This window comes from Trichomycterus rosablanca, chromosome 11 (genome assembly GCF_030014385.1).
Source record: "Trichomycterus rosablanca isolate fTriRos1 chromosome 11, fTriRos1.hap1, whole genome shotgun sequence".
Taxonomy (NCBI): Eukaryota; Metazoa; Chordata; class Actinopteri; order Siluriformes; family Trichomycteridae; genus Trichomycterus; species Trichomycterus rosablanca.
The window spans coordinates 13,288,942-13,303,414 of NC_085998.1; the positions used below are offsets into that span (position 1 = coordinate 13,288,942).

At 41.6% G+C, this 14,473-nt stretch overlaps 1 protein-coding gene across 9 annotated transcripts in view; it reads right to left on the reverse strand.

The window, feature by feature from the left end:
- The window catches only part of LOC134323614 (ryanodine receptor 1-like), a 139,989-nt gene that overhangs the window by 49,185 nt on the left and 76,331 nt on the right, over window positions 1-14,473 (reverse strand). For all 9 annotated transcript variants that reach the window (XM_063005180.1, XM_063005187.1, XM_063005184.1 and 6 more), the window contains 19 exons: window positions 12,570-12,739; window positions 11,624-11,844; window positions 10,373-10,463; window positions 10,150-10,290; window positions 9,909-10,069; window positions 9,750-9,828; window positions 7,816-7,905; window positions 7,580-7,714; window positions 7,401-7,478; window positions 7,219-7,294; window positions 7,014-7,137; window positions 5,117-5,232; window positions 4,954-5,021; window positions 4,728-4,849; window positions 3,430-3,479; window positions 1,978-2,038; window positions 1,168-1,294; window positions 954-1,062; window positions 776-857 (listed from right to left, as the gene is read on the reverse strand). In XM_063005180.1, coding sequence (XP_062861250.1) covers window positions 776-857; window positions 954-1,062; window positions 1,168-1,294; window positions 1,978-2,038; window positions 3,430-3,479; window positions 4,728-4,849; window positions 4,954-5,021; window positions 5,117-5,232; window positions 7,014-7,137; window positions 7,219-7,294; window positions 7,401-7,478; window positions 7,580-7,714; window positions 7,816-7,905; window positions 9,750-9,828; window positions 9,909-10,069; window positions 10,150-10,290; window positions 10,373-10,463; window positions 11,624-11,844; window positions 12,570-12,739 — 2,101 coding nt within the window. The remainder of the gene's footprint in view (window positions 1-775; window positions 858-953; window positions 1,063-1,167; window positions 1,295-1,977; window positions 2,039-3,429; window positions 3,480-4,727; window positions 4,850-4,953; window positions 5,022-5,116; window positions 5,233-7,013; window positions 7,138-7,218; window positions 7,295-7,400; window positions 7,479-7,579; window positions 7,715-7,815; window positions 7,906-9,749; window positions 9,829-9,908; window positions 10,070-10,149; window positions 10,291-10,372; window positions 10,464-11,623; window positions 11,845-12,569; window positions 12,740-14,473) is intronic.

Below are 14,473 nucleotides of genomic sequence, written 5' to 3' on the forward strand. Positions count from 1 at the left end.
CATCTTGTGTATACTGTCTGGTCCCAACGGTTTTCGAGGTAGGTCTTCATTTTTTTCCCAATAGTGGGATTAGCTTCGTGCAATTTATTATTCTGGTGTGTGTTCCAGTCGTTTTGCCATTTGTCCTTGATATATGAGTTTATTGTAGGTTTGAGGTCCACTGGTGGGATCTGATACATTGGATCCGGTATGCATGTGGCCTTTTTTATTTTGGTTGATGTAGTAGGTTTACTTCTGGTGACCTGGTGGTGGGAGCTTGCTCACCTTGGTCTACTTCAGTGGGATCTGCATTAACAACTGAATCTGAACCTTTGATAGTCGTTGTGTGTTGACCTTTGCACTTTTGTGGTGGGCTATAGGTAGTTTCAAATAGATCTATATGACATCACAGGAAATCTCCCATATGCCAAGAGTGTTGATTTTCTGGTCTCATCAAGTGTGATTCTTTGTAACTCTCCTCAATTTGTTTATTTATTTTATTTATTAAGATTTTAATGTCATGTTTTACACACTTTGGTTACAATTATGACAGTACAGGTAGTTACTCATTACACAAGCTTCATCAGTTCACAAGTTTAATGTCAAACACAGTCATGGACAATTTTGTATCTCCAATTGCTATGAGGCAACAGTGCTACCGACCGAGCCACCCTAACTCTCCTCAATTAAATGCAACGGGACCCCCCTCTCCCCCCAAGCTCACTGAGGCCCCCTGTTTGGGAACCACTTATCTAAGACATGGCTGTAACAGACATTATCCAATAGCAACACTTACTTTTCTGCATGAGGAGTCTTGACTGTGCCCACCGAGTACATGCTACACATGAGACGATAGCAGGATATCTGCAGGTCATCCACTGATCAAAACAGAACACATTCACATGCCGTTAATCAGGGTTCAGTTAAAGACACACGCATTGCTTTATTTAGACAGTTAGTAAGCTCAGACTTACAGATGACATCATCACCGAACTGATGCTGAGCAATGTGCTCAAACAGCGATGTGAGCACCGGCAGAAGAGCAACCGTGGTGTAGTTAATGTTCTGAGACACGCCTTTAACCTATAAAAGGACAGAGATGCAGCTATTGAGGCAGTTATGTATAGAGAGCGACATGAAAAAAATACCATCACAACAAACCTAGAGGAGAACACTTGTGATTCTCACCTGATTTTTGGTGGACACTTTACCCAGTTTAAGATTTTCAACCATCTTCTCAATATCATCGGCAGCACTCTCGAAAAAGGAGCGCAGGCCTGCTTTTACAATCTCCGGGCCAGATTTCATCACAGTCCTGCCCAGATATACACAGTTAGTACAAGTGTTCTCATTCATAGTTCTAAAAGACATCCTCAAAAATTGGGTTTTAAAGATCATTTAGACAGAGGTCCTTTTTATGAATATCAACCTAAAAAAATCTATAGAACATCTCATAAAAAAATTTAAAAAAAACAATAAATATTGTTACACACTCGACCCAAGAGTAATAATTCATTCATTCATTGTATGTTTTGTCACTGCTTTTTCCTGGTTTTTCCTGATTGCTCCACCTGGAAATTCGAACCCAGGACCTTCTTGTGGTGAGGCGACAGTGCTACCCATCAGTCCACCGGGTGTCTACACAAACATGATTGGCTGTGTCTGTGGATGTGAAGGGGAAAGTGGCCTGCAATGCATTGGCACACTGTTTAGGGTATTCCTGCCCTGTGGCCAGTGTATTCTGATGGAACTGGACTTGTCACGTACCTGACCATGACTGATCCAAAAAAAAAAGAAAAAAAAAAGAAAAAAAAAGAAAAAAGGCCATACTGAAAAGTTCCTTTTTTGTAAGCATGAACAAGTTGCTATTTTTGTATTTTTATATTTTAATGAACTTCTTCCTTTGTTATTGTTGCTCACTCTGTCACTTTTTGAGCCTGAGGATAGAAGGGAAGGACTGAATAAGTCAATGGATTTTGAAAGACTATAACTACTTACCTGGCATCTAATGAATGGGACAGGATGTGTAGGCAGTTCACCACTGCTGATGAATCAGTTCCTGTGAACAACAAGCGTAACATAATTTCATTACCTGAAGCCACACACACAGCTGTATTATTCTACTGGATTAGTGTAGCACAACTCCAAAATCCAGTATTTATTTGATTAGTTAAAAATTGTCAGCAGTATAAGATCATCACACCATAGATTATGAATGAGCAAGAAGAACTGCAGCACTACATATCTGGATTCTATGATAATTAAGTTGTTGGTAAAATAGAACTAAAGTCACACTGTCTGTGTTTACATGCAAATATTTTCTCCAATCCGATTTAACTCATTTGGATTATATGTACACTCTACTTTACAATATGATGAAAATCTTGGTTTACATGCATGCTACAAGTAATCTGATCCAAAATTATGGCATGACGTAAACTTCAGCTATGATGCAAATGCACATGTGCAGAACGTACTTAAACTTTCAGATTAAGAATGTAATCGGATACAGGTGTTTACCTGGCTATTACACTTTAAGTTTTTTTTGTATTTTGTTTATGCATTTTCTCCCGACTTTTCTCCACACTTTTCTCAGCACGTCCAATTGCATCATGCTTCCTCTTTACTAACGCCGATCCCCGATCTGATTGAGGAGAATGAAGCTAACCCACGCCCCCTCCCACACGTGGGCAGCAGCCGTATGCATTTTTTATGCATTGCACTAGGCGAGTGCTAATACGGATCAGCCCTGTGTATGGAGAGACACACCCTGATCAATGCACTCCTTCCTCGCCCCTGTGCAGGCACCATCAATCAGCAGCAGAGGTCGTAGTTGCATCAGTTACGAGGAGACCCTATCCTGCTTACTGCTACCCCACCCCTATATGAACAGGCCAATCGTTGTTCATGTGGCTGCTCAGCCCAGCCCAACGGATGTATTCGAGATCCCAGCTCCAGTGTGCTAGTGTGTGTTTTACCGCTGCGCCACCTGAGCAGCTTATTACACTTTTATTTAACAGGTTACTCAACTTGTTTAATCGGATAGAACATGTATTCGGATTGGCCTTAATCGGATTAGTCTATTCAAACTGTGGTGTATACATGAACGTATTCTATTCTGATTGAGCTTTTAGTTGGACTATTAACAGATTATCAGGCTGCATGTAAACGTGGCTTATGATTGCAATAACAAAGCACATGCTGAATACTGCAAAAGTAAAGATTTTTAAATGGTAGTTTTCTGTTAAACAATACATATATCGTCATCTTTTCTATATCCTTAAGACAGTCCTGTCTCCAAAAATGTAAGCAGAGCACACCAAATCACAGCAAAGTCACAGCAAACATGAAGCAGTACAGTGAGTGTTTAGAAGAGAACATAAAAAGCTACATCAAGCCAACGAGGGTGAGAGGTGAGGGTGGCATCAAACCCTTACGCAGGCTTCTTACCAAAGAGGGAAACTCTGTGCCTCACTAGAGCAGCCAACTTACAGAAGATGCTGAGGCATAAAGAGAAAAAGATAGAGAGATGAAACAGAAAAGAAAAAGCAGGAAGAGAGAGGTTGAAGTTCAAAAATGATAACAAAAGAGGATTCAGAATTAAAATAAAGCAGTGAGACAGAACAGGGAACAGGTTTTGGCATACAGAACACAGGCAGAAAGGAAGCCTATCACAGCTGACCAGAAAAAAACAAAAAACAAAAAAGACCCCCTGAAATAGACTACTATCTACATGTTTCTTTCTTTAATGTGCTTTATTACACTCACATTTGTGACTTAAAATTGCATTTAATAAGGCCTTAATATAGATAGGCAAGGCTTGAACCAGCAACCTTCCAATTACTAGTCCAGTCCTTTAACCACTGAGCTACAACAACCAGGCTACAGATAACAACTGTAGGTAAAAGGTTAGTTTATTTATTTCTATGCAGATCATAAAGTAAATAATAAATAGGTGTAAGTAAGTCGGCTGTCGCAGTGGTGAATTACACTAGCTCAAAACTGCTGGGATCCAGGTTTCAAATCCCCAGCGATGCTACTGACTGGTTGGGTGTCTACATACTGACGTTTGGCTATGTCAGATGGGTTGTTTGTCAAAGCCCCACAATGGACTGGTGTCCACTCGCAATGGACTGGTGTCCACTCGCAATGGACGGGTGTCCAGTGATTCTGGGACAACGGACCGACTGTGACCCTGACCAGAGATAAAAATATGAAAATAAAATAAATATTAAAAATTAAATCTTTTCAATTAATAACAAAATTATTAACAGCAACACCAATAATAAGGACATTAATAAATATGTATGTACTTAAATGTGTTAAATAAGGCGCTCGGGTGGCGCAGCGTCAACTGGTCGGGCATCTATACAGACATGATTGGCAATGTCTGAAGAGTAGGGATGGTGGCCAAACAACCAAAGTTACTGGGAGGTGCACCTGGCAGTGCACTCTCAGTGCTGGTCCCAAGCCCAGATAAAAAAATAAATAAATCAAATGGGCGGACTTGCTGTGGTGGCCCGTAAATACAAAAGTAGCCAAAACAAGAACAAAAAAAGTAAATTAATTTATATAGCTCCTTATTGCCAGTTGTTACGTCAGGAAGTTACTATAACTAAATAAAACACAATTTAATTAACAACTAAATTAGAAATAGCCCCTTTACTGTACAGAGATATATTTAATAATAAACAAAAATCCTAAATAGTCATAATTCTGTACAAGTGGAATGTAATTAACCAGGTTACCTGGCAATCATCTCTTTCTCTTTGTTAGAGGCATGACCACCACTGCCCAGCACTTTAGCAGGAGTGGAGAGGAAGTACAGGCAATGGTTTATAAAGTACTGGTTAACCAGCGGAAGCAGGATCTAGATGTGATCAAGATTCAGAACACATATACATGTCCAGTTAACCAATCAGTATTCGGTTTGTTTTCCATTTCTTTCCATTGAGAAGTCTGATGGTGTCTCACCTTGGCGAAGAATTTGATCTCCTGCTCATGAGGTGATTTTTCGACTCTTCCGCTGCTTACAACAGCCTCTGCAGTGGCACACATGCCAAAAAGATATTGGATATCAGATTGGATTGTGTAGCTTTAAACATCATGTTTTATGACATAGTTTATACATCCATACCCAGATGTGCAATGAACTCCTGAGCGATCTCCATCCACTTCAGCAGCTTCTGGAGGAAACCATAAGCAAAACGCTTTTCGATGGAGGAGATCTCCTGCTCCATGTCCTTCAAACCTCTAAACAAAAATAAATAATAAATAAATAAATAAATACACACACCAGTTATAATAAAATCATGCTGCTGGCAAACGATTAAGAATGATAGGGTGCTTGGGTGGCACAGCGGTAAATTACGCTAACCCATTACCACTGGGATCCAGGGTTCAAATTTTCCAATGGTCGTCTGTATACACACAGACATGATTGCCCGGGAAAGGGGGTGGGTGGCCGAGGCCCTGAGATGGATTGGCATCCTGTCCGGGGTGCATTACAGAATTGTGCCCAGTGATTCCGCAACACTGAACAGACAAAAAAGATGGTAAAAACACAGGGAAACACTGGGTTCAAGGCAGGAATACCCTGGACAGGGTGTTAATCCATCACAGGGCACTGGACACCCCTAGACATAGCCAATCGTGTCTGTGTAGACATCAGGCTGGCCAATAGCACAACTGAAATTGGAAATTGGATGTCAGGGGTGTTGGGCTGGTGTAACAGACCACTGTGCCAACCAAGCCCCTACAAAAAAAGCATACATCATAAACCAGCTGCATGAGATGTTTTCCCAATTGTGATGAAAACACAACATACAAGTGTTCTTCAAAAAGTTTCCACACTTTTTCTTCATTTATTAAGAATTACATTACTTTTCTACACAGTCACCTTCCGATGCATTTCTCCCAGCGTCCCAACTTTTTTTTTTTTTTTTTACCCCTTTTTCTCCCCTTTTAGCGCATCCAATTGTTCAATTAGCATCGTGCTTCCTCTCTGTCTATGCCGAACCCTGCCCTGACGGAGGTGATTGAAGCTAACCCGTATCCCCTCCGAAACACGAGCAGCAGCCAGATGCATCTTTGCCACCCACACATTGACGAGTTTGGCGCCACCTAGCGTTGCATGCGGAGAGACACACCCTAAGGGCACCCTCTCCCATCTCTGTGTAAGCGCCTCCAATCAGCCGGCAGAGAACGCAATCGCATTCTGACAGAGAGAGACCCACATCCGGTTCTTTGTCCCACCCCCCATATGAGCAACCGGCCAATCGTTGCTCATATAGCCACTCAGCTTCGAACCGGTAAAGCAAGGCTGGATTCGATACCACGTTCTCAGAATCCAGCCCTGGTTGCAGCGCGTTTCTTTTTACCACTGTGCCACCTGAGCGGCGCGTCCCAACTTTTTAATGCCATTAGCAAAAAATGTTTCTGGTTGAGCGTGTAGCCACTGATGCACCGCTGCTTTCACATTATCATCACATGAAAATCTTCTTCCCCTTAAAGCTTCTTTGAGTGTCCAAAAAGGTGGAAAATCAGATGGCGCTAAATCCGGACTATAAGCTTTCTCTCGGTGTTTCAGACACGACCAGTTACTACTCCTCCCACCCTCACTGTTTCCAACCAAAATATAAAAGTGTGAAAACTTTTTGAAGATTCCTCATAATACTGTAGACTGTAAGTACAATGGAAAATTGTGTGTAGCAACTTAAGAGGAAGGTCCATTAATAACACCTCAATAGGACAGTGGTAGCCTAGTGGGTAGAGCTTTGGGCTGCCAATTAAAAGGTTGAGAGTTCTAATCCTGGCTCTGCCATGCTGCCACAGTTGGGCACATGAGCAAGGGCCTTAACCCTGTCTGCTCCAGTGGTGCCGAACAATGGCTGACCCTACGCTCTGACGCCAGCGAAGAAAAAATTTTGTTGTACTGTACACATGTATATGTACAGTATATATGCCAATTAAGGCATTCAATCCTATTCTATTCATAATAATGTTAACACTAATTAGAACCAGAATTGTACTACCTGGTAACAGCATATCCTTCAAACTGGAGAAATTTCAGCAGGTCTTGGGCTTTTTCTCTGTCACGAGATTTCTCCTTGGCCGTAAGAGTGTCATAGGGAACAAGCAGAGGATGGGTACCACCACCTAAAACAACACAGCTTCGAGTTTAGGAAGTGCTCCCAATCATGGCGTTTTAATTAAGAATTCTGTTTTCCATTTGCTCACCTTTAGCTTGAAGCTCCATCTTCTTCTTTCTGCCCCATGTGTTGTGGTAATTCTCAGCCAGTTGCTCTGCCATGGACTACACATGGTAACATCCATAAGAATTCACAGCAAAAAAAAAAAAAAACAGTCCTGAATAGATCCAATAACAACAAACAACTGCATTAAATGATACTAAGTCATACCTGCAGTTCTCTGGACAAAGCCATGGTTGTTAAATCCACTGGCTGAGGTGAGTATCCCTGGCTAGGGTCATAAGTAGCCTAAAGGAATTCACAAATACAATTAATCAAATCAATTTTATAGCTTACAGCTCATCCTGGATTCACTTATTATCTATTTCCATTGTTTAGATTTTTCCCACCTGAGCAGTTTGAGAAATCTTCCTGGCAGCCTTTTCCACCTTCTCACCCTCATCTCGAGCTTTCTCTATAGTCCACTCCCAGGCCAGCATGGCCTTAATGGACTCCTTAATGGGCCAGCGATAGATCTCTTTATCCTGAAGGGTGAATACACATAGCATGTTTTATTTTCATAACAATCAGTGTAACGGAATCGGTGTGACTATATGAATATTATATATTATTTTATGCATCGTACTTTTTCTGAAAAGGTTTTGTATGGACGGAGCATAGGATGGGACTTGGCAATCTCATCCAGGGTTTCTCCATAGGTCCAGTTATTTTGGATCTAAAACAAAACAGACATTTATCAAATGTGACGATGTTTACAAAATAAATACATAAACCTGAATACCTAGTAAATCATTTCAGCCCACATGTACCACTTTTCTATTACACTACATATATACACTATGTATATATCTTGCTGGACATTCCTTTTTTAAAAAAACAATTGGTATTAAAATAGTGACCCCTATATGATCTTTTCAGCTAGAACAACAGCCACTTTTTCTGGGAAGGCTTCTCACAGGTATGTCTGTAAGAATGTGCCCATTCAGTCAAAAAAGCATTTGTATGGCTGGGCACTGATGTTGGTCAAAAAAGCCTCTGTTATTTATTTATTTATTAGGATTTTTACATTATGTTTTACACACTTTGGTTACATTCAAGACGGGACAGGTAGTTACTGGTTACATATTTTGACTGTGGGAGGAAACCGGAGCTACCTGAGGAAACACATGCAGACACAGGGAGAACGTGCAAACTCCACACAAAAAGGACCTGGACCGCTTCACCTGGGAATCAAACCCAGGACCTTCTTGCTGTGAGGTGACAGTGAGCCCCCCATGGTGTCCCCCCCCCCCCCCAAAGCTGTTCAGTGGGGCTGAGGTCAGGGCTTTGTGCGGGCCACTAGAGTTTCTTTACACCAAGCATTTGTGCATAGGGGAACAGCCATGCTGGAACAGAGAAGGGCCTTCCATAAACTGTTGCTGCAGAGCTGGAAGCACATACTCTCCATTATATAACTGATTTATTACACCTGTTAGCATCTGTTTTGGCTAAAACACATAAAATAGAAGGGGTGTCCCAAAATTTTTGTCCATATAGTGTATATTATTTACACTGGGCGGCACGGGGCTAAGTGGGTAGCACTGTCGCCTCACAAAGGGTCCTTTACTTTCTGTGCAGAGTTTTTATGTTCTCCCTGTGTCCGCATGGGTTTCCTCCGGGTGCTCCGGTTTCCTCCCACAGTCCAAAAACATGCAGCCAGGCTAATTGGAGACACTGAATTGTCCTATAGGTACCTAGCCGCTAGGATGCATAAACCAGTGAATTGTAGTGCCGGTCCCAAGCCCGAATAAATAGGGAGGGTTGTGTCAGGAAGGGCATCCGGCGTAAAAACTGTGCCAAATCAATAACGGGAGCAGTTGTTGTTGTGTTTTATCGCCATTATAAGCTCTGTATTTAGAGCCATCTCTATGGCGTGCCATTTGTATGTTTTTAGAACATTCTTATTACACGACAGGTGTTTGAAGAGGTTAAGATTACAACAGATGTTTTAACTTTATGCTTTTCAGAAATTTTAAAATCTTAAAAGGAGACGTTTTTCTAAAAATGTCTTTTATGTCCGATCCCATCAGGTACAGATTTCTGTCCTGGGTAAAAACCTCGCATTCACATAAAATATGTTTCATTGTTAGGGTAATTGAGCAATGAAGGCACTTTGGGGCCTGTTCTCCTTTTAGTAGGTGTCCGTGTGTAAGTCTTGAGTGTCCTATTCTGCATCGTGTGAGAGCTACTTGGTCCCCCCTCTTCTGGGTATAGTTCATTTTGTATGGTTGTACGCTTTGTCCCAGTTCTCCTGCCATTTTTCTTGTTGGTGTGGCTTTGGGATCTGCTTCCTCATTTCCCCTAATACCCTTGTGGCCTGGTATCCAACAAAACCTCAGAATTTTGTTTGATTGTTCCAGTGTTTTCAGTTCATACAGTATTTCTTCAATGCTGGGGTGTTGACCGTCATTATGTCATTAGTTACCCTGTCAGGAGTTCCTGTGTGAGCACCACAGCGTTACACCAAGTTGTGTGTTTTAGAAATGTAAAGCCTTAAAACACTCTTTACGAGGCACTAACCTTCTCAAAAGCCCACTTATCATGAGAATGCTCTGCAAATTTGTTGATAAAGGCGTCCAGTTTCTCAGGGATAATGGTGCTGTAAGAATGAAAGCAGTTTTAATAAATAATAGGTTTAATTGCATGGGTCATGTGTAGCTTTGCTATTTAAAAACTCACTTGGTAGTCTCTATAGGTCTGGGATCAAAGTTACCCTCGGCATCGACTGTGGCTTTCTTCTCTGTGGCGGAATAGCTGGCATCTACGTAGTCAGGAGGGATGGCACCAGCGATTGCACAAATGCACTGCATGGAAATCTTAAACAACTCTGCATCGAATTTCTGAAGGAAAATGAAACACTCAATATGCTTGTTTGTTTATAAGCATTATTATGTGCACATTTTATTAATCTGATCTTTACCTTGTGCGCCAGAGACTCAAAGATTCCCCAGAACAGTTTGCGTGACAGATGCAGCTCCTCTTCTGACGTGGTACCAAAGTTAGCCCATCCGTTCGGCAGGCAGTAGTACTTCCAGCAGCGCTCGTAGTGATTTGTCAGCAGCTAAGAAAAAAGCAAACTCAGTATGAAATGATACTGTGGGATGCTGAAAACATCTGGAAGTTAGACATACACAGGATCATACTTTTAGAGGCATCTTGGCATATTCGTTAAGAATCGGCACGTCGAATACAAGTCGCCTCAACAGATGCTGCAGCATTGATGGGTGCAGGTACCTGAAAGAAAGCAACATTTTATCTTAGTCAAGGAACGCAAAAAATATGAATATGAAAAAAAAAAGTGCCATTGTGGATATATTTTTTTCTATTTTATGTATGCATTTTCTCCCAGTTTAGCGTAGTCAGTTTCTCTTCCGCTGCTGGGGATCTCTGATTGCAGTCGAGGTGGGTATATTGCTGCTCACGTCTCCTGCAACCCACATGCAGACCTTAGCGGAACCCTTTTACCTATGCATTCTGCACAGGCGCCTCTCTATCTGCCAATCAGGGTCCTTACACAGCATTTAAAGACCCCACCCACATGGTCCGGTCATCCCACCCTAGCATAAACGTGTCTGCTGCAGGCACTGCCAATTATGCCCGCTAGATGCCGCCCAGCCGACCGGTGGCAACGTCAAATTGGTGGATCATTTTTGATGCACACATTTCTAGTCCATCCTGCTTTTGTAAATTCGTGAGGTTTAAAACCAAATAATTTCCTTTTTTTCCATTTCATTTTCATCAATCGCTTTATCGTGGTCAGGGTTGCGGCGGGCCTGGTTCAACCGCAAGGCAGTAATCCACTGCAGGGCTTCAGTCACCGCCTCACCTCAGACATAGCCCCACCCCAGTCATCATGTCTGTGTAGACACCTGGCTGGCCAATAGCATCTATCTCGCTTGTGGTGGTCTAGCATAACAGACCACCAGTGGTGCTTAAATCAAAGGATCAAGGTTGGGTAATTTATGTATATGCACATATAATGAAAACTAATAATAAATAAGGGCACTTGGGTGGCACCATGGTCAGTTAAACTAGCCCACCACTGTTGAGATCTGAGTTTGAATATTAACAGTGCTATCAGCAAGCCAGGCATCTACACAGACATGATAGGGTATGTCTGGGAAAAAAGGATGGCTGAAGCCCTGCAATGGACTGGTGCCCTGCCCAGGATATCCATTCCTTGCGCTCAGTGGTTCCCAGTAAACCCTGACCAGGATAAAGCATTGCACAGACAGTTTTGGACTTATCCACATGTCATTGTTACTGGTTGTATCATGTACATGACATGATACATGTCAACTAACAAAAAGAAATAGATAAATACATTATAAATGTTTAAATTGCTAACAAATTCGATATTGGATTTCATAACGAGAACATGAGGTTCAACTGACTTGACTAGGGACATGAGGCAGTCCTCGATGACGTCACGCTGGGCCTTGGTGAGCGCCCGGCCGCGGGACAGTCTGTAGATGGTGTGCAGCATGGAGTCGATCATGATGGCACGATGATCGCTGCCCGCAAACAGTGGTGCACATTTGGTCAGGAGTGGCAACACAGCTGAACACAGATAACGGTTCAGTGCCAGCGCCATCTCAGTGGTACTGAAAGCCACCTGAAATCAAAACAACACAGAAGCTCATTCAGACTACTGAGTAAATAAAGACTGTTGTAATAAATAAATAAAATCAAGCTAACCCACGCCCCCTCCAGCCATATGCATTTTGTCACCTGCACTAGGCAAGTGCTAATGTGGATCAGCCCTGTGTACGGAGAGACACACCCTGATCAACGCACTCCTGTGCAGGCACCATCAATCAGCCAGCAGAGGTTGTAGTTGCATCAGTTACGAGACCATATCCGGCTTACTACTAGCCCACCCCTATATGAACAACAGGCCAATCGTTGTTCATGTGGCCGCTCAGCCCAGCCGAATGGCAGAGTTGGGGTTTGATACGATGTATTTGAGATCCCAGCCCCGATGTGCTAGCGTGTGTTTTAACGCTGCACCACCTGAGTGGCAAAAATTTTTTTAACAGTGGCTCTAAAATGCTGTTGTAAAAACAATAAAGGTTCATCAACCCACTTCCTTTTTAAATTTTTTCTGCATCGCACTGCCAGACCTTCTGTTTTAATCTAAAATCTTTTTTTTTTTTTTACAAAACTGCATGTGAATAAATTGCCAATACTGTGTATTGTTTTTAAGCTTGCCCTTTTGAAAGGCTTGTGCATCCAGCCTTGTGGCAAACGAAGCACAAAACACTAATCATGTGAATGCAGTTTTAATGTCCATTTTGTATCTACATTATGATAAACTGCATGATATTTTTAGATGCTCACCGTGTCTAGAGAGGCACAGGCTCTCATATCAGGCAAGAAGCCAACCTCCAGAACATGCAGCAGGAAATCCTGGTTATCAATACCGTACACTCTGTCTAAGAACAACACCATGGATGCCTTGTGGTCTGGTACAAAACTGGCAGACATTTTGGGCTCGATGATCTGACCGTCTGTGAAAAATAAATAATTAAAAAATCAATAAAAAGATAAAGCAATCAGGAACACTTAGTACCTAAATGAAAAAATGCAAATGTAAATGAGTCAATGTTCTTCTTGACACCCCTGATCAAACCATACAATGTGGCATGTACAGTGGCGACGACGATGTGTTGACATACAGTGGTACCTCGTAACTCGACGTCCCCTAAACTTGAAATCTTTGAAACTCGACACCCTTCGTCGAGGAATTTGCACCCTTATACTCAACGTTTCCCTTAAACTCGACGTGTGTGCAACTGTCACTTTGCTCAGCGCTTGGCTGAAGTGGTGCAGTAAGACACCATCAAAGTGAGACAAATATGCATGTGTGTGGAATAACTGTCAAATCCAGTCTGAAAGCATCCACATCAGCCCCGGTTCTGGACTGCTTTGCTTGGGGGGGCAGTAAAACCTAATGAGGGGGCATGTTGATAGTCATGTTTTTGAAGCCAGAAATATATTCAAGGCTTGATTTGTGCATGAATGATGACAGCCAAGCTATTGATACTGGCTTAAAGTGATGTATGAGGTAAAGAAATAAAAATGCATGTTTTCGAACTTAAACTTAAAACCCAATGATTAAAAAATACATGTTGATTATGTAAATGGAGAAAAAAGATTATCTAATTGTATTTCATTTTAATACGCCCCCTTAATTAAATTGCCATTACTAATAGAACAACTCTATTTCTTGAAAGGCTTTAATACAAATTTAAGTCAAAGCTGACAAATGTACCTACACACAGACTGAGAATATTCAAACGTGGAAATAGGAATGAGTGAGAATATTTATATTATTGGGAAATTAAAATATAAAGAAAACAAAAGAATACTAATTCTGTAAAAAAAAAGTGTTTACCAGTATACCTGCCTCTCGCTCACACTAACAGAACATATACTGCCGAACTGAACTGTTTGGGGCAGTCTGCCGATTTTTATATGACTCAAAGAGCCAATCAGGAATAAGCAAGGAAATATCTTCACACTGTAAAACAAAATGCATTTTTGTGATTGGTTCAGAGATAATTTTAAAAATAGCCGTTGCTTGCATTGTGCTTGGGGGGGCAAAGACACAATTTGGGGGGGCAATGCCCCCCTCAGCCCCCCCCTAGCGCCGGCCCTGATCCACATGTATCTGTGTTTAGCTGGATTTTTCTCCTGTTTTTATTTTTAAACTCTCTGACGATGTATTAAAAGAAAAACATAGAAACACTAAACCTCCTTTAATTATTACTGCTCATAAGTTCTCTTCACTAATAAAATTCCTCGCTCGTTGTTTTAATACAATAAATCACGTTAATCTTTGTGCACTGCCACACTCGCAAAAGCTATTTTGCCGCTTCTCATGTGAATATGCCTTTACTGAACTGTGATAAAGCGTGTTCCCGGACTACCATAAAACAAGTAGGAAACGACACTCTTTATGGGTAATGTCAGGCGAATGGTCGAAAGCACTGAAAAAAATAAATAAATAAAATAAAAAATAGCAGGAGCACAGAACTTTTTTTTGTCCATTTACAAGCGCGCCTTTTTTTTTCTAAAAAGAAAAAAAAACATAGTAAACACGACCTCTATCACCAGAGGATATAGACTTATGACTGCAAAGTCATCTAAGTCTCATTATCTTAAACATCCATTACCACAGGAGTAGAAAAGCATTTAGCTCCCCCTCAGGGAAGAACCCCTTACCCCTATTTCAGAGCTGT